Here is a 19,562-nt window from a genome sequence, read left to right as displayed (position 1 = left end):
TGTTTGAACTCGTTACCAGTATAAAAGACACCTGTTCACACAGTCAATCACACTCCAACCTGTCCACCATAGCCAAGACCAAAGAGCTGTCTAAGGACACCAGGGACAAAACTGTAGACCTGCACAAGGCTGGGGTGGACTACAGGACAACAGGCAAGCAGCTTGGTAGAAGACAACAACTGTTATGATTATTTATTAGAAAGTGGAAGAAACACAAGATGACTGTCAATCTCCCTCGGTCTGGGATTCCATGCAAGATCTGACTTTGTGGGGTAAGGATGATTCTGAGAAAGCTCAGAACTACACAGAGGACCTCTCAGACTGCAGGCTTACTTGTAGTTCCTAGGGTTTGTAAGAGTAGAATGGGAGGCAGAGCCTTCAGCTTTCAGGCTCCTCTCCTGTGGAACCAGCTCCCAATTCAGATCAGGGAGACAGACACCCTCTCTACTTTGAAGATTAGGCTTAAAACTTTCCTTTTTGCTAAAGCTTATAGTTAGGGCTGGATCGGGTGACCCTGAACCATCCCTTAGTTATGCTGCTATAGACTTAGACTGCTGGGGGGTTCCCATGATGCACTGAGTGTTTCTTTCTCTTTTTGCTCTGTATGCACCACTCTGCATTTAATCATTAGTGATCGATCTCTGCTCTCTTCCACAGCATGTCTTTTTCCTGGTTCTCTCCCTCAGCCCCAACCAGTCCCAGCAGAAGACTGCCCCTCCCTGAGCCTGGTTCTGCTGGAGGTTTCTTCCTGTTAAAAGGGAGTTTTTCCTTCCCACTGTCGCCAAGTGCTTGCTCACAGGGGGTCGTTTTGACCGTTGGGGTTTTTCTGTAATTATTGTATGGCTTTTGCCTTACAATATAAAGCGCCTTGAGGCAACTGTTTGTTGTGATTTGGCGCTATATAAATAAAATTGATTTGATTTGACGTGGTCAGTGACCTGAAGAGAGCTGGGACCACAGTCACAAAGATTACATTAGTAACACATGATGCTGTCATGGTTTAAAATCCTGCAGGGCAGCAAGGTCCCCCTGCTCAAGCCAGCACATGTCCAGGCCCGTTTGAAGTTCACCACTGACCATCTGGATGATCCAGAGGAGGCATGGGAGAAGGTCACGTGGTCAGATGAGACCAGAATAGAGCTTTTTGGAATCAACTCCACTTACCATGTTTAGAGGATGAGAACAACCCCAAGAAAACCATCCCAACCGTGAAGCATGGGGGTGGAAACATCATACTCTGGGGGTGCTCTTCTGCAAAGGGGAAGGACGACTGCACCATATTGAAGGGAGGATGGATGGGGTCATATATTGTGAGAACAACCTCCTTCCCTCAGTAAGAGCACTGAAGATGGGTCATGACTGGGTCTTCCAGCATGACAATGACCCCAAACACACAGCCAGGGCAACTAAGGAGGGGCTCCGTAAGAAGCATTTCAAGGTCCTGGAGTGGCCTGGCCAGTCTCCAGACCTGAACTCAATAGAAAATCTGTGGAGGGAGCTGAAACTCCAAACCTGAAAGATCTAGGGAAGATCTGTATGGAGGAGTGGACCAAAATCCCTGCTGCAGTGTGTGAAAACCTGGTGAAAAACTACAGGAAACATTTGACCTCTGTAATGGCAGACAAATGTTTCTGTACCAATTGTTAAGCTCTGTTTTTCTTGGGGGTCAAATACTTATTTTATGCAATAAAATGCAAATTAATTATTTAAAAATCATACAATGTGATTTAGTGTATTTTTTTTAAGATTCTGTCTCTCACAGTTGAAGTGAACCTACGATAAAAATTACAGACCTCTATATTCTTTGTAGGTGGGAAAACCTGCAAAACTGACAGGGGGTCAAATACTTATTTTCCCCACTGTATATAGCACCAAATCACAACAGAGTTGCCTCAAGACACTTCACACAAGTAATGTCTAACCTTATTAACCCCCACAGCAGCAGTGGTAAGGAAAAACACCCTCTGAAAATACAAAGTGATCGCCGGCCACTAGCCCTCACCTTCACTAACAGACTCAGAATTTAGATAAATCTGAGGCTGAGACCTGTTCCATTACTAATAAAATGAATTTAAAAGGACAGGAAGCATAGCAGTATACTATGACAGTATGCTAGCCATATGAAAAGAAGAATAAATGCATCACTTGAAAGTCTCTATAGCAGGGGTTTTCAAAATGTGGGAGACTGAGCCCCCCTCAGAGAACAAATGAATAGCTGCACCCCCCTACCGACACACAATTTCAACATTAAAAGGCTCATTAAAAGTCTCATAACGAGTCTTTCATTGGATTCAGGTGTGTTGGAGCAGGGAGACAACTAAGAGTGTCAGGAATGTGGCTCTCGAGGACCGAACTTGGCCACCCCTGGTCTATGCATTGACACATTTTACAGGCCTTTTAAATGCATTTTTAAAAAACTTTCTATTCTTCTATTTTTACCTTTTGTCATATTTAAACAACATTTTTGTAACATTTAAACATCTCTGTTTTTAAACGTCTTTGACATAACTAACACATTTTAACACAAATAATAATTCAACTTTTATACATTTTTAGTCTCTTGTCTAGTCTCACCTCTTGTTTAGTGTGAGTCTGGGTCTTTGACACGCACAGGCGGCTGACTCGTGGATGTACTGTGGGGAGGACAAATGAAGATCGTCCTCTACTTTCTTCTTTTTTTGGTTGCGTCAAACTCTGTCTTCTCACTGGTAGATTTACTCACGAAAAAATTAATCCATTTTGCTCCTGGCATGTTAGGTAACAATGTTTTCTTTTCTTTTTTTGTTGGTTAACAGTGTTAACAGTTATTTTTTTGCACCCCCCCACCCCCCAAGAACTCTGGTGCTCCCCAAAGGGGGCATGCCCCCCCAGTTTGAAAACCACTGCTCTATAGAATCTGGCCGTTTTATCTCTGTAGGGAGATCATTCCACAAAATAGGTGCACAATAAAAGATGACTCTGTGGCCCACAGACTTTTTATTCATCCTAGGGACACAAAGGAGTCCTGCACCCTGAGAAGGCGGAGCCTGGGCTGCTGGAATGCAGTAAACCAGAAAATAGAACATTGCAGTAGTCCAATCTAGAAGAGATAAACGCATAGATCAGGGTCATTTCACAGGTGGAAGAAAGCAGTCCTCGTAATATCTCTAATGTGGAGGTCAAAGGACAATGTAGGATCAAAAATTACTTCAAACTTCCTCACTGTGTCAGTTTGATGTATGACACACGAGCCGAGGCTAAGTGTTAACTGGTTAAATTGATGGCGATGTCTCACTGGACCAAGAACCATCATTTCAGTCTTATCAGAGTTTAAAAGTAGGAAGTTACTGGACATTCAACTTCTCACTGATGCAAGGCAATCTTCTAAGGATTTTATGTGGATGAGATTACCAGCAGTTATCAGCATGTATAACTGAGTATTATCAGCATAGCAGTGAAAGGTAATCCCAAAACACCACAATATGTGCCCAAGGGGTGCTATATAAAGGATATTCATTATTCATTTTCTATAACGGCTAAAATAGATCTTTGTCATTTGATATTTTATTAATTTATAAACAACAGAAAAGGGACTTACATTTTGGTGTTCATCATTGGTACTTTGACATCAACAGTCCAACATGAACTTTAAATAGGAGTCCAAAATTGTTCTCAGTAGTCCGTGACACGGGAACCACTCTCCTTGATAGGGGTTGTCCTTATTCTTCTCTGGAGTTGCCCAGGGTGTGAGGCGCCAGGCAGGTGTGGGGATACTCACAAGTCCCCGGCTGAGCGCCGCTACGTTGGAGTTTACCTGGTAGATGACAGTGTCGCCTCCCTGGCCTGGGTGATTATCAGTGCCGAAAATTACCCAGGCCGTTGAACCCTAATGATACCATTTCCACCAACCAAAGTGTTTTCTGCATTGGTTATTTGGTAAAATAAAAGTTTTCATCCAGGCAAAAATAACACTGACACTGATATGTTGATGAACAGGCTCATATCAGGTCATATTATCAACCAACCAGTACATCAGTTTAGGCTCTAATGCTAAAGTGACCCACGTTTGCTGTATGATGGTCAGAAAATGCCATCACAAATCTATAATGCTGCCCTAGAAGCAGGGCTGGGATGATTTAAATCAGATGATTTGAGTCAAAATCCTCAGTTGTTTCCAGACAACACAAATTTTGATGATACTCTTGATATAAGACTGCCCATCCTTAATTTGAATGTTCATTCATGTTTTGCTTAATTTAAATACACTCATCACTCATCTTCAAGTGCTTATCTGCCATTGGGTCATGGGGGCAACAGCTCTAGCAAAGGCCACCAGGCTTCCCTTTCCCGGGCTACATTGACCACCTCTGACTGGGGGGATCCCAAGGCGTTCCCAAGGCCAGTGTGGAAATATAATCTCTCCACCTGGTCCTGGGTCTTCCCCAGGGTCTTCTCCCAGATGGACATGTCTGGAACCCAGGGGGCATCCTTATCAGATGCCCGAACCACCTCATTTGAATAGAATAGAATTTATTATTATCATTGTACATGACACCAGAAAAAAAAAATACTGTGCATGACAATGAAATTAAAAACAAAATTGGCTAAATTGGATCCTTTCAATGTGAAGAAGCAGCGGCTCTACTCCGAGCTCCCCACGAATGACCAAACATCTCACCTTATCTCTCAGGGAGACACCAGCCACCCTCCTGAGGAAGCCCATTTCAGTTGCTTATACCCGTGATCTAGTTCTTTCAGTCATGACATTAGGATTTTACAGCAGGCCAAGGAACAGGTGAATAGAGACTCTGCAAGGATTATGACGAATGTGGCTGTGGAATCCATTAGCTTAGCAGGGAAATTAGTGCAGAACATCCACTATGGTGATAGTGCAGTTTATGTGGCAGGGAGGGAAATTGAACAAGTTGATACTGTGGTCTGGTTCTGGAGACGTGTTCATAAAAATCATAGAGGGATATGCTTTGCAAACTTAATACCCATTACTACAATGTATGATGTTGAAATTTAGGATGGTTCGGCTGGCTGTTCCAGTAATATCAAAGATTTTGTGTCTGCTACCTACAACTCATGTGGAATGTCTCCTAACCTGAACCTAAACCTACTTCTAGGCATCTTATATATGCTACTCTGGAACCACCCCTAAACCCAAACAGTCCAACTCTCAACCCCACTGAGGTCCTTAGTCTGGGTCTCATAAACAATCAGATCACTATCCTCAAAATCATTGTTGATTAACGATCTAATTATGGATCATCACTTAGATATGATTGGGTTATGTGAAACCTGGCTTAAACCTACAGCTGTCCTCCCCTTAAATGAGGCCTGCCCATCGGCATACACATTTAGTCACGTCCCTCCTAATGTGAAGCAAGGCGGGGGTGTTGCTCTTATTTATAAATCTAGGTTTAGCTTATTAGCTGTTGGGGGTCACAAATATAACTTCTTTGAGCAACTGATTCTCCGCTCTGCCCACGATGCTATGTATCGCCACGGTCAGAAGAATAAAAAAAAATCAGCCGTATTACTTTGTATCAGGCCAGGTGGCTGCCCGGCAACCGTAGCGGCTGGACTCGCAATGCAGACTCCCAGACTTGGCTTAGGTGTCAGAGAAAACATGGACTTTATTCCAGGCTTAGGTTCGGTACACAGGTTATCAAACAGCGGACCAGCGGTACAATCAGAATTAGCCAGAGACGCAGTCAAGGATGAACTGGGGTCGGAGGCACGAGCAAGGTGAGGCTAGAGGCATGGTCGAGGAGTTCAGCGCAACAATCAGTACATGGCTTGGCAATAACAGGACTGAATACAAAAGGCTGGAAAGTGTGCAAACGTGACAACAATCTGGCGAGGGACTGTGAGACTGTGGGGGTTTAAATGCTGGAGGACTAATTGGTGTGAAATGAGGTACAGATGGTATTAACGAGGTGCATGTGTGGAGCAATCTAGAAAGGGGGCATGGCTAGTGGACCAAGATAAAGCATGTTGCAAGATAGTGAGGAAGGACAACACAGGGTGGAGTGAGGTAAGACACAAAGATGCGTGAGCAGGTGCAAAGAGCGTGAGTGAATAGAAACACAAAGTAGAAAGAGTCACGAAGAGAGACGAGGACACAAGAGCTGGTGAAGTGGCATAAAGTGACAACACAATCACATATGACTGAGGAATGAAGACATAAAGGCAGGTGCAGGGCATGGAGTGAAACAGGGAACTATTAACCAAGCTAAACAAAAGAAGCAGGCAAGAAGATGAGAACTGATCAGAGACTAAAATGGAAAATAAATACTTAAGAAAAACTAAATTGGAACTGACTAAGAAAACAAGGTGGTAAAACAAACTATAAGAAAAACAGAGACCACATGACGACAGAAAGCAAAACCTGACATTACAGCATAACTGTTAACACAAATGAGAAAAGCAAAATAAACAAGTGATAAACTAATAAACTACTAAATAAACTAACGCAAACACACGGGCTGAAGAAAACTAGAATGGAACTGAACTAATGGCCAAAGAATAAAAGTAACAAAGAAACAACAAGGTAAAGCAAAACAGAACCAAGAATAAGCACATGATGAAAATAAAATAAATAGTAAATCAAGGCTGGGGCACGTGAAGGGGAAAAAAGAAAGAGGGAAAACCAGAATCAAAGCCCGGAACCAGCTGAAATTGTGACACTTTGTCACTGTATATAGGCCCCCTGGCCCATACACTGAATTCTTAGATGAATTTGGTGCATTCATCTCTAACTTGTCAACTAGTGCAGATAACAGTCTGATTATTAGTGACTTTACCATTCATATAAATAAGGCCTCTGATCCCCTCTGAAAATCATTTATGGGAATTGTGGATGCATTAGGATTTCTGCAATGCATTCAGGACTCTATGCACATTAGTGGAAATACCCTAGATTTGGTTCTCACATGTGGTACTGCTGTCACGAATATTGACATCATGCCTCTTACATCACTCACTTATTAAGTTTACAGTTTCGCTGCCATGTTTAGTGGAACAACAACCTTATATATATCACTGCAGCGACGCATGAACTCCTCAACTACGACTCGACTCGAAGCTCAACTGCCTGATATCGTAGCTTCACATTTGGAAAATGCCCAATCAGTAGACAGTCTTGTGGATAGTTTAAACTCAGTGCTCAAAATTACACTCAACATGATTGCGCCACCTGTGTTAAAACTGCGTTCCCCCAAAACACAGTCACCTTGGTTCAATGATTACCTGCGTGACCTCAAGCATAAGGCTAGAGGTCGAGAACGGAAATGGCATAGTTCAAAATTAGACGTATTCCACCTTGTGTGGGGTGATGCTATCTTAGACTATAAGCATGCATTAGTGGCTACAAAGTGGACCTATTACTCTGATTTGATCAACAACAAGCATAACTCAAAGTTCTTGTTCGACACGGTGGCAACACTTATGCAACAACCTGTAGTTCGCTCTCCTTTTACAGCACAAGATTTCTTGGATTACTTTGAGAAGAAAATAGAAGACATTAGGTTAAACATATCCCAGCATGCCTTAACCCAGCCACTACACCCTGCTATTGAGGTGGGCGCCACTACTGAGGTATTACCTAGATTTACAGAATTTGATAGTATCTCACTAGACATGCTGACAGAACTCATAACGTCAACAAAAAGCACAACCTGTTTATTTGATCCTATACCAACAAAACTGTTTAAGGACCTGTGGTCCACTCTTGGGCCGACTGTGCTGGAAATTATTAATATTATAATTATAAATTATAATTATTAATATTTCTTTAACTTCTGGATCTGTTCCTAAATGTTTCATATCTGCAGTGATTAAACCATTACTTAAGAAACCTAATCTTGACCCTAGTGTATTGAAAAACTATAGGCCAATAAATGCTGGAAAAAGTGGTGTCACAGCAGCTCATGGACTATCTTACTGAGAATAATGTCTTTGAGCCACTACAGTCTGCTTTTAGAACATATTCCACAGAGATGCCTCTCAGTAAAGTGGTGAATGATCTTCTGCTTACAATGGATTCAGACAACCACTACGGTTCTGTTACTGTTAGATCTCAGTGCTTGTCAAGAAAGATGACTTTAAGCTTGCTTTCAGCTTGTTTTCATCTTGGAATATAATACGTGCCATTGGATTAATACACACGTTGTTGGAATAAACTGGACAGTGTTTGGTACTTTCCCGGAGTAAGTGAGGTCATACCGGACTTTTCCATTGCAGATGGGGAGGCCCATGGAATGAACTCAGTGGTGAAAATGATGGAATATGTCTAAGATGATTTTAAAATGACAAAGTATGATCAAATGAAGTATTAATGTGTTAAAAGTAATATCTAAGAATGATTCCAACATAACAAGTATGATTAAATGAACTATTAATGTAATAAAAAGTAAAAGTTGATTAGAAAAAGTATGTGACAAATAAGTAAAATGAATGATTATATGAGTTGTTTTTCATGCAGTCAGAAGAAAGAGGAAAGAGTTGTTTTTCATAAAGGGTGCAGTTACAGAGAAAAGAGGAACTGAAAGAAGTTGTTTTTCATTGCAGTCAGGAGAAAGAGGAACTCAAGAAGTTGTTTTTAGTGCAGAGGCAGAGAAAAAAGAAGAAGTTAGTGATGTCGCAAGTGAGGCCAGAAGAGCTGATGATAAAAACAACTGAAAATAATTAAGACATGATAGAATATGAAATGAATAATAAGGAATGAAAATGTTTGTATATGATCATATGAATTGTTTTTATGTGAAAGAGAGTTGTAATGAAATGATTGAATATGATTGATGTGATTCTAAAAGACATGATTTAAAAGGAATGAATTCTCAGAAAAGCTGACGTGTTAACAGAAAAGAGGAACTGGAGCTAGTTACCGGCAGCCGAGACATAAGTTACGAGAAATGAGTTCTCCAGATGGCTTCCAGTAAAAGGAAGGAGTAGGGAGGAGGTTTTGAGTCACCATCATCCCCATGGTAACAAAGATCAACTCAACAACAACAAGAGTTTTCATATAAAAACTGTACAACAACAGGAAACGGGGTTATTCTTCCAGGGAGAGGTGCTGTTGTCACTTCTCCCCTGCTACGAGGAGATCACAAGACTTGACCATCTTGTGAGCTGCAATTGGAATCGTGGAGTGAGAGGATTGGAGACATAAGAGATCATCTGAGAGAGTTTTTCAACTCCCACTCAGGCCGTCCAGTCACGGAGTAGCAGAGCATTGGAGAATAATCACTGGCCTTAAGTCTGAGTGGGGAAGTTTCAATGTTTTCTCTCTCAAGGAACATCGCATCATACCAGAATGGATTAGATCAACTTTTGGTTGAATGAAGAAGGAATAAACTCTTATGTGGATTTATTTCCTGAAGGATTACAACATCACACAAGGAAGGAATAAACTCTTATGTGGATTTATTTCCTGAAGGATTACAACATCACACAAGGATCGTGGTCAGCTAACAACTAATAGCTGATGAAGAGGAGATCAAGTTCATCGACCTGGGGATTTTAACATCAAAAACCTCCTTCCCTCACTCCTAGAAAAATTGTTAAGAAGTTAATCCAGTCCAGTCAGAGTAAGATCAGACAGCATTATTGAATCAGAAACAAAAATCTCTGCCAATTATTATTCCGATTATATTTGAATTACTGTTGTAAAATTATCATCATATAACCGATTTTGATTATGTTGTCAGCACTTGCAAAACCTGCAATAAATTTCCAAGCATGCAGTTAAAGTGTTAAGGCTCGGACATTGGATTTATTGATTCTTCTTAAGGTGTAAAAGTTAAAGTTTTTTGGGTGTATGACATCAAAAAGTGCTCTAAAAGGTTAGTCTGGTTTTTAACGAAACTAACGCATCCTGGGGACTCGCTGTACGAGTCACTAAATTTAAAATCTAGCAACATTCCAAGAGCCCTGATCCATAAGAGGAGAGCTGCCGTTAACGGGCGTGGCCGGCTCATATCCTGGTTCCAGAGAAGGCTATTCTACCGGGGTGCGAGATCAGCGTCAGCGGGGTGGACGTCCGGATGGAGGCAGTGAGCGGCTAGACGAATCTCCTCGCCACCAGCTTGAACACCCTTTGTGCAGCCCTGCCGGGTAATACCCGTGGAGACACGAAGGTCGGACCCCAGAGCCGGAGAGCTGGTTTTTATATAAAGCGGGATCTGACATGCTGCATTTGATACAGTGGATCATCATATTCTACTTGATAGGCTGGAAAATCATTTTGGGATTACTGGGAGTGCCCTTGCATGGCTGACGTCATACCTGACCAGTTGTTCTCACTGTGTTTTGTACAATAACACAACCTCTAATCTTAGTGACAAGAAATTTGGGGTTCCACATTTCTCCCTTCATATAGCACCCCTTGGGCACATATTGTGGTGTTTTGGGGTTACCTTTCACTGCTATGCTGATGATACTCAGTTATACATGCCGATAACTGCTGGTAATCTCATCCACATAAAATCCTTAGACGATTGCCTTGCATCAGTGAGAAGTTGGATGTTTAGAAACTTCCTACTTTTAAATTCTGATATGACTGAAATGATGGTTCTTGGTCCAGTGAGATACCGGCATGAATTTGACCAGCTAACGCTTAGCCTAGGCTCGTGTGTCATACATCACACTGACAAAGTGAGGAACTTTGGGGTAATTTTTGATCCTACATTGTCCTTTGACCTCCACATTAATGATATTATGAGGAGTGCTTTCTTCCACCTGTGAAATACAGCGAAGATTCATCCCGTCCTGTCTATGGCTGATGCTGAGACCCTGATCCATGCATTTATCTCTTCTAGATTGGACTACTGCAATGTTCTATTTTCTGGTTTAGCACAGTCTAGCATTAGGGCTCTCCAACTGGTTCAAATGCTGCAGCCAGATTTTTGACCTGACCTAATTAAACCCTATGTACCGGCTCGGGTTTTGCTTTCTCAGGGTGCAGGACTACTGTGTGTCCCTCGGGTGAATAAAAAGTCTGTGGGTCACAGAGCTTTCTCTTATCGTGCCCCTGTTCTGTGGAATGATCTCCCTGCGTCAATAAAAGTCAGATTCTGTGGAGACTTTCAAGTCCAGACTTAAGACGCACTTATTTTCCCTTTCATATGGCAGCATACTGGTATAGTATGTTACTATGCTTTTTACTCTTTTAATTCATTTTATTAGTAAACGGAGCGTGCTGCTGCCTCAACTTTATCTAATGTCTGGTGGTGGCGATCACCTTAGTATTTCTTCTGTTTTTCTTGTTGTTTAATGCTGACAAATTATACTGTATTTCTTGTCTTTCTGCTGCCTGATTCTGTTTTTTTTTTCTCTCTGTTTGAGGTGCGGCTCCATCCAGAGATGGGAGTGGTGTCTTCTTCTGCAGGCCTCCTGTCCTGTGCACTGGTGTTGCAGGCCCAATGGTCCGCCCCTAAAAATCAGTCCGTCCCGCCTCAACTGCGCATGCGTCATTTCGGAGCTCAGCAGCTCGTCTGAGACAGAGTCTCTTCACCCAAAGCGATCAAATGGATTAATGGGATTATTAATGATCAGATGTCAAGGTAAAACCTCTTAAATCATTCTAAAGTCAGTTTTAAGCAGAAATGAAGCAATACTCCATGACGCTTTGAAATGACTGATGCACAGTGAACACATCAGCTAGCAGTTTGTTAGCTGTGGCGCTCTGATTGCTTCCTCCGTCTTTTATGATGAAATAATGCTGAATTCACGTGGAAATGATTGTTGTAAAAAAGTTTCAGATATCTGTTGCTGAGACAGATGATGACTGGAGGCAGTCTGAAGCAGAAACAACAGTGTTTGCCCTCTTTGTTCCAGACTAATATATATATATATATATATATAATATGTCTGAAATTCAGTTTGTGTTTATTAAATTCCACACAGATTAAATGTAACAGACACAGATTATTTGTTATAATTGTTTTAGCAAGTTTTCAGGGTATCATGCAGCAGTCTCTTATTAACGTGATGAAAAGCATAAAAAAATGACATTTTTGTAGTATATTACTGTACAACTGTCATCGTGTTGATTCTCTATTGTTTTGACTGCAGCGACTCTCTGGCACGCAAGGGATTATGGGATACGTGAAAACCCCAAATAGGTGAGAGCAGGAACTAAGATTGATCTTAGTTCCTGTAGTTCAAGTAGCTCTTGATCTTAAGAGCTTAGTAAGAGCTACTTGAACTACAGGAACTAAGATTGATCTTAGTTTGATCTTTGTCACAGCTCCCTTGTCGTCTTTTAGGGGAGGTGGTGGTCTCATGGTTAAAGCATTGGACTTGAGACCAGAGGATCCTTGGTTCAAATCCCAGCCTGAGGGGCCTTGGGCAAGGTCCTTAATCCCCTAGTGTCTCCCATTGTGTAGTGAGCACTTTGCATGGCAGCAGCCTGACACTGGGGTGAATGTGAGGCATTATTGTAAAGTGCTTTGAGCATCTGGAAAGGTGCTATATAAATGTAGTCCAGTTACCATTTTACCATTTTCCTCCCAACAGTACGGTAGAGCGAATGTAACTCCGCCCCTGCTGCACCGATTCTCCAGCCAATCTCACACTCCACTGTCCCCTCACTCGTGAACAAGACCCTGAGGTACTTGAACTCCTTCACTAATTTAAATACTAATTAACAAAATTATAGCAATGTTGAAGAAAATCCATTTACTTAAGAAATAAAAAGGACTACACCTTTAAAGAAACAGTCAGCAAAACAGGTTCATTTTTAGAGATGTGATAAAGGATAAAGTCAGAATGCAGCGCCTCAGTGGTGTATTTGCCACGCCCCCTGAAGGGGGAGCATTTCCCTCCCACTGGCCGTGTGGGCGTGTCTCAGAGCATGCAAGAATCCAAATATAGACTTCCTTGACATGTGTCACACCACAACCTAAAATGATTCATTTCCAGTTAAAATGTTACAAACAGCATCAAATGCATGTAAAAGTTGATTTAAAAAAAAAAAACTATCTTGTACAAGTGTGATGTCTTTAAAAACATGTTCCTGTGAAGCAAAGACTGCGGAGGTCCTTTGTACCCACGCACAGTTTTACACACACACACACACACACACACACACACACACACACACACACACACACACACACACACACACACACACACACACACACACACACACACACACACACTCAGTCCACAGTCCCCACTGTGGCTCCTGCACGAGCCAAAATCTCTCCGTCACAGCAGAGTGAAGCTTCGGTCTCTGACTTCTTCATTCCGCCACATCAATAATAAGCCTGATTAACCCTAATTAGCCTGTAAGTCTTGCGCACAACTCGTCGCGCGTGCGTAAAAGATTCTGTAGGTGTGTGCGGGTGTGGACGAGCTGACCCCTGCACAGAGGCGCGCGTTCGTCACGGGAGCCCCTTCTGGACGCGCGGCAGCTCCAGGCAGCGCGCGTCCAGTTTCGGCTGCCGCGAGTGCGCGCACGCGTCCCCGGCGGCGCGGAGTCACTTACTTGCCGAGCTCCTCGTACAGTTGGTACTCGTCTGTGAAGCGCGTGCAAGTGGTCGTTGCCATGATGCGTCCTCGGACGGTGCGGGTTCGAAATGCGCACGGCCTGTCGCTGCGGACGGGAGGTGTCGGTGCGTGTGGCTCCGCCCACCTCAGAACTCCGGACTCCGGCGCGCGCGCACACGCGGTGCCGGCACGGCCGGAGGAGAAGGAGGTGGAGGAGGTGCACTCTTTAAATTCCACACAAAATGGTAAATGTGAGCTCATTGGATGACGTGCTGATTGAACTGCGCGCGCAGGGGGGGCTGTTTATATTAATCAAATAATGATTGATAAATCATGAAATTATTATTCAGAAAAAAATGGTCGAGGTTGCCTGATTTCAGGATCTGAAAAAAGGAGCAAAATTGCAAAGTAAATTAAAGCTTGAGCTCCTAATTTCCATTCCAGGTCTAAAGTGTGATACTTTATATGATGGACAGGGCTCAGGCCCCCCCAGCATACAGAACACATCCTTTGTATCGATGTTAAGACATCGGTGGGTCACAGAGCATCAATAAAACAATAAAACTATGCTTTTTACTCTTTTAATTCATATTATTAGTAAAAGGAGCGGGCGGCCTCAACTTTATCTAAAGTCTGGGTCTGTTAGTGACCTTAAGTGGCCAGAGATTATTTCTTCTGCTTTGCTGTTGTTTAATGCTGACAGATTTTACCTGATGTGTAGTTCTTCTGGCCCACTGATTCTGTTTGCTTTTCTCACTGTCCAAGATGCAGCTGGATCCACGTCCTGGACTGGAACGTGTCTGTGGCGGATGCAGGCTGGACTCTGCTGTCGGAACACCACGACAGTCTGGTACAACATCCATAAAACATCAGACAAATCACACTCCAGTCCTCCATTTCTGACAACAGCTCTCCCCTGATCCAGAGGGAACAAAGTCTTAATAAGTCAGCACAGCAATGCCACGCCCACATTTCTAAGTAGCAAGTATTTAGAGAAAATGTCAGCAGTGAAGTTCACAAACAATAAATGAAAGGCATCGCAGGGCTGATGTATACTCTGCACTCTCCACACACCATAATATAAATGTAAAAATAAATATACACGTCTGTCATGATTTAGATGATCTAACTCAGCTTCTTTTGTTGAAATTTCCACCTCAAGATATTTATCCAAATAATATTCCCACCAAGGTTGAAAGAAATCCATCCAGCTATTTTTGAGTTATCTTATCCACAGAGGTACAGGCCAGTGCAAGCCGATGCACAGGGTAAATATCTGAGCTTCAACGTGGTGATAGAATTTTTGCCTTCACCTCAGTGATCATTATTTGATCCCATCCACAGGCCCTGTCAGTACCAGATACGTACCACCTGGCAGATCTGTTCTGCACATACACACAATTACAGGTGCAAAACTGAACAGTCAGAACAACTGAGTGTAACACTCAATTGTGTTTTATGTTTATGCAGTTTACAGCGAGAGTCTTTGATAAGAAATGATAAGACAGCTTAGTCATAGTTATTGGTGATCCAAAACTGTCTGTGCACGCCCTACGGATCTGATACTGGCTATGCAACGGTGCATGCTCACAAAATCACTGGAAGAGTTCAGTTTGAGTATCTCACTTTCTGGATTCCCATTTTTAATGTTAACTTTTCTGACCTTTTTAGAAATATGGTTATCCTAAGCTTAGGGGAGGCAACAAGGCAAATTGCAACTGTCAGTAACTTTTTTCAGTGAATTTTGCTTGAATACTCAAGGAAATAACTCAAATAACACAGAGCAAAGACAGCACCATAGTGGAAGTCTTCTGAAAAGTTTGTGCACAGGCAGCAAATGACTCAAATAAACAAATAAATACACAAAATAGGGACAACACAGTGGAAGCACATGTAGGAGATGAGATGGGAAATTGCCAGGAAAAAGCACAGGAACAAACTGGGGATGAAACCAAGAAACACTAGCACACACTAAAAGCAGAGAGAGGAACTAAAGTACAGTTGGAGTGGCAACATTTACAAAGCAGCTGTGAATACTTAACCTAATTCAGTGACAGAAGATCGTGTGGCAAGGACACCAGAGGGAGCCAGAGACCAGAGAGAGAGGGAGGGGGACATGAACCTGGAAATCAGTGAACAGGAAACAAAGTAAAAAAAACAAAAAACAGGAAGCGACATCACACCAAGAGCACAAGAAATAACCAGCAGAGGAGAAGCACACCAAAATAATCTAACATGGAGAGGGCAATGCGAGGGATGAATAACACAGGGAAGCAACAACAGAGAGTAATAAAACACAGGAATATAATACATGGAAGATGCCAGCAATAAACAAACAAAAAAAGACCAGAATCAAACACCAGAACGTCAACTATAACAAGACTTCAGACAACTATATTGATCCCAAAAAAAGGGCAATTATGTTTACACTCCAATTACCTCAGACAAGATACAGCAATTAATCCACAATTACTACTTGTTTACCGTAATAATGGCACACATCAAAATTAAAGACAACACATATACATTTGACATTGTTTATGTGCACTAAACTTGAAGCAGTCCGTCATCCAAATTGAGGTAAAGTGGGTGAAGGCCGCTGCGACTGTAAGTCGCACCGCCAAGACCAGCTTGAGAGAGGACGAGGCCTGCCGCAGGTAGAGAGGGGCAGAGAGTGGTCCAGTGTCCAGACAGACAGCCCGGAAGGCCGCGTGAGGTGCCATCGACAGGCCTTATCTGTCCATCCTGGGGGGGATCCCAGTCCTGAATCAGTCCACCAGAGTCTCTAGCTGTCCATCACGTAACCCGCCACATGTGTCCCAGCAGGACAATTCGGGTCCTGTGCTCCCGAGTGTCTTGTGGAAAAAATAGCATCAATTGCGTTCAGAGACCACTAGATCAGATCCATTTTGCTGTTTTCCAGAGGAGCAGAGCTGGCAGCCTCACAGACAAAACACGCTAAGGGAGAGTGGAGGAGATGCGACCGCCCTCGTCGGAGTCCCAAGCACGACTCCGGTCTTTTGACATCTGTCAAACAGGTTCAGATGAAGGTTAAAAACAGCCTCCTGATTAGAGTCCTGTGAATCCCAGTTGGAAAGGACCTTTCTTCTTTTTGACTGATTCTGCATGTCATAGCCACAAGAACAAACTGGTTTATATGACAGTACATTATTTCTGCATGCAGAGCAACCCATCTGCTCAGGGTCACGGGGTGTGCCTGATGTTTACATACACTCACCATGGGCACGAACGTCATGGTAATATTGGGCTTTTAGTGGTGTCTTTGACCTGTTCTTTTGTCAGGGTGGAATGATTGTACAGCAGGGGTCACCAACCCTGTTCCTTGAGGGCTCCTGTCCTGCGTGTTTTTTTTAACTCTGCCTGTTCCACTCCCAGGTAATTAACTCTATCAGTTGTGCTCAGCCAAACAACAGCTGGAAGACACCACTTTAAAAAACAGGTGTGACTTGAGTAGGTTGAAGGTTTAAAACATACAGGGTGGGGCTCTCCAGGGGCAAGGTTGGTGACCCCTGCTTTGTGACTTCATCATCAGTCAATCACAAATACTGACCATTATGAGCTTTTGTTCAAATCTGTATCTCAGGGGTCCACCAACCCTGTTCCTGAGAGTGAGACCGACTGGACGCAGAGTGTGCCGATCAAGAAAGAAGCCCCCGTTCCAAAATCAGCGCCTCCAAGTGAGACTGAAATGGACAAGGGTCAGGTCATGGTGAGACAAAGATGAACCTATTTGGCCACAATGACAAGAGGTATGTTTGGAGGAGTAAAGGTACACCTTTCAAACCTATAAACACTGTACCCACTGCCAAGCACAGTGGAGGTCCCATCATGCTCTGGGGTTAGGGTTTTGCTGCCAGTGGTACTGCTGCATTGCTCAATATGGATGGAAAAATGAAGGAAGAGGACTGTCTCCAAATTCTTCAATGTCAACTCAGATCAACTACTAGACAGTTGAAAGATGTCCATAATTGAGTGTTCCAACAAGACAATGATTCCAAACACGCATCAAAACTGGTTCTGGGTTGGATAAAGCAGGAATCTGGAACAGCCTTCCCAAAGCCTCAAACTCAACCATATAGAATATTTGTGGGTTTGTGCCAGGAATCCAACCACTTTCAATGAAGTTGATCAATTCTGGCAAAGAAGAGTTTTCAAATATTTGGCCCGAATGATGCCAGAAGCTTGTCGATGGCGACCAGATGTGTCTGGATGAGGTGCAGCTTGCAAATGGCATTTTAACCAAACATTAGAGGGTGCACGTGCTGTGGTTTGTCCCTGTTAGAGCCTCTTTAAGTCTTTATTTGCACAGTGGTTTTGTGTAGTGTTCTGTTTGATTTCTCTGTTGCACTCCCTCAGTGGTTTTAATTTCTGTCTAGTTTTGGTTTTGTCCTTTATTCTGGTCATTTTCAGTGTGATTTTGTGAATTTCTTGTTTCGTGCAGTTTCCTTATGTGCACCTTTGCTCCCGGCTTTGCTTTTCTCTGAATATTTTATGATGTTCCACTCATCTGCAGATGGCTGGTTAGTTTCTGTTCACCTTTTGTTGTTAGTTGTCACATGACCTTTTGACCTTTCACACTCCTGTACTCCTGTCTTGTTGAGTCAGTTCCTTATTATTTGCTCTTCCTCCTTCCTCTGGTTTGACTCACCTATTGTGGTTCATTTGATTCTCATTGTCATTTTTAATATGTATATGTGGTGGACATGAACGAGTGAAGCTCATCAGCATCTCACCATGTCATTTAGGTCCTTCAGAATTTATTTAGAGTAAATGCTTCAGGGGAGCATTAGCACAGCAAAAACCTTTCAGCTCCCGCCTTTTTAAGCATTTTTCTTTATTTGCCTCTCACATACTTGGAAAAGTATGTGGTATCTAACCATGTCCTTTAGGTCCTTCAGACATTTTTCAGTAAAATGGTTCTTGGGAGCATGAGCATGACTAAAACCTTTCAGGAGCCCCCCCCAAGACGCCTTTTTAAGCATTTTCCTTATTTTGCCCTTCATCTTGTGGAGGAGCTCTGCCCCCCATACTCCCCACCTTTTTAAGCATTTTTCTTTTTTTGCTTTTCAGCTGACCCCCCTAATTAACCCCCTGCCACTTAAAGCATTTTTTTTAATGTGGATGTAAATTAATATTCAAAGTTTTCAGCTAGTTGACAGTAGGGCTGTACAATATGGCCAAATTATGGGATCTCAATATTGTCATATAAATTGTCATGTAAATGTCACTTATATACCTGCTGTCCATATTCTTGAGCCACTTAGGTGGGTAGGGAGAGTTCCCATGGGATAAAAAAGATTTTCAACCTACCATCCCTGGTTCTCAAGACCAGGCACCTAAGTGGCTCTGCTCTTTCTTTTTTTTTTTCTTTTTTTTTTTAAACATATTTAGGTGTACCTTAGTAAAAACTAGTAGAGTTCCACCTTAGATTTGGAATGTATAATAGAAGATATACCTTACTGAATTTATTTAATTTAATTACAAATTGTAGCTGAACTTTTAGGTCTTCTTTTTGAAGAAAATCCTCCTCTACACCACTTCATCAGGAAGCTGGATTTTAGATTTTTAATTAATTTATATGAAATTGTAGAGATTAGCTTTCAGTTTGAGTTAAGGAAGATAATTTTAGAAAAAAAAAGTCTTTGAAATGGAATAAACAAATTAAAATGTGTGAAATACCAAGTGTTCCAATACTTTTAAGGGCAACTGAGAAACAATGAGGAGCAGCATCTTACATATTATATATAGTGCAGCAGATAAGAGAATATTTAGAGTGGAATCCTGCAAATGGTGATACAAACATTAAATTTGGCACAAATAATCCATAGACATGAACTCTTAAAAAAAAAAAAAAAACTGATTGGTCACATGAATTTTCAATAGGCAGCCAGGTAGGGGTCAATTGAAGAACTACACAGGGGTCAAAATTAAAAGATGCTCCAGTCATATAGAAAACTACATCACATTATTTGCCTGATCATAAAGATTCTAAAAAGGTATAGTTTGGACAATCTGTGATTGAATGTTATGGAGTTATGAGGTAAAAGCAGCAAGAATGGTGA

General features: G+C 42.2%; 1 protein-coding gene across 1 annotated transcript in view; it reads right to left on the bottom strand.

Annotated features, from left to right (window-relative positions):
- LOC117529195 (calcium/calmodulin-dependent protein kinase type II subunit beta) overlaps nucleotides 1–13,618 on the bottom strand; it is a 180,496-nt gene extending 166,878 nt beyond the window's left edge. The window contains exon 1 of the mRNA XM_034191899.1: nucleotides 13,478–13,618. Coding sequence (XP_034047790.1) covers nucleotides 13,478–13,539 — 62 coding nt within the window. The 5' untranslated portion in view covers nucleotides 13,540–13,618. The remainder of the gene's footprint in view (nucleotides 1–13,477) is intronic.
- Nucleotides 13,619–19,562: the final 5,944 nt, after the last annotated feature.

This window comes from Thalassophryne amazonica, chromosome 17, assembly GCF_902500255.1.
Source record: "Thalassophryne amazonica chromosome 17, fThaAma1.1, whole genome shotgun sequence".
In the NCBI taxonomy this organism is placed as follows: Eukaryota; Metazoa; Chordata; class Actinopteri; order Batrachoidiformes; family Batrachoididae; genus Thalassophryne; species Thalassophryne amazonica.
Note: the sequence above shows the minus strand (reverse complement) of the source record. Positions and strands in the feature narration are given on the sequence as shown.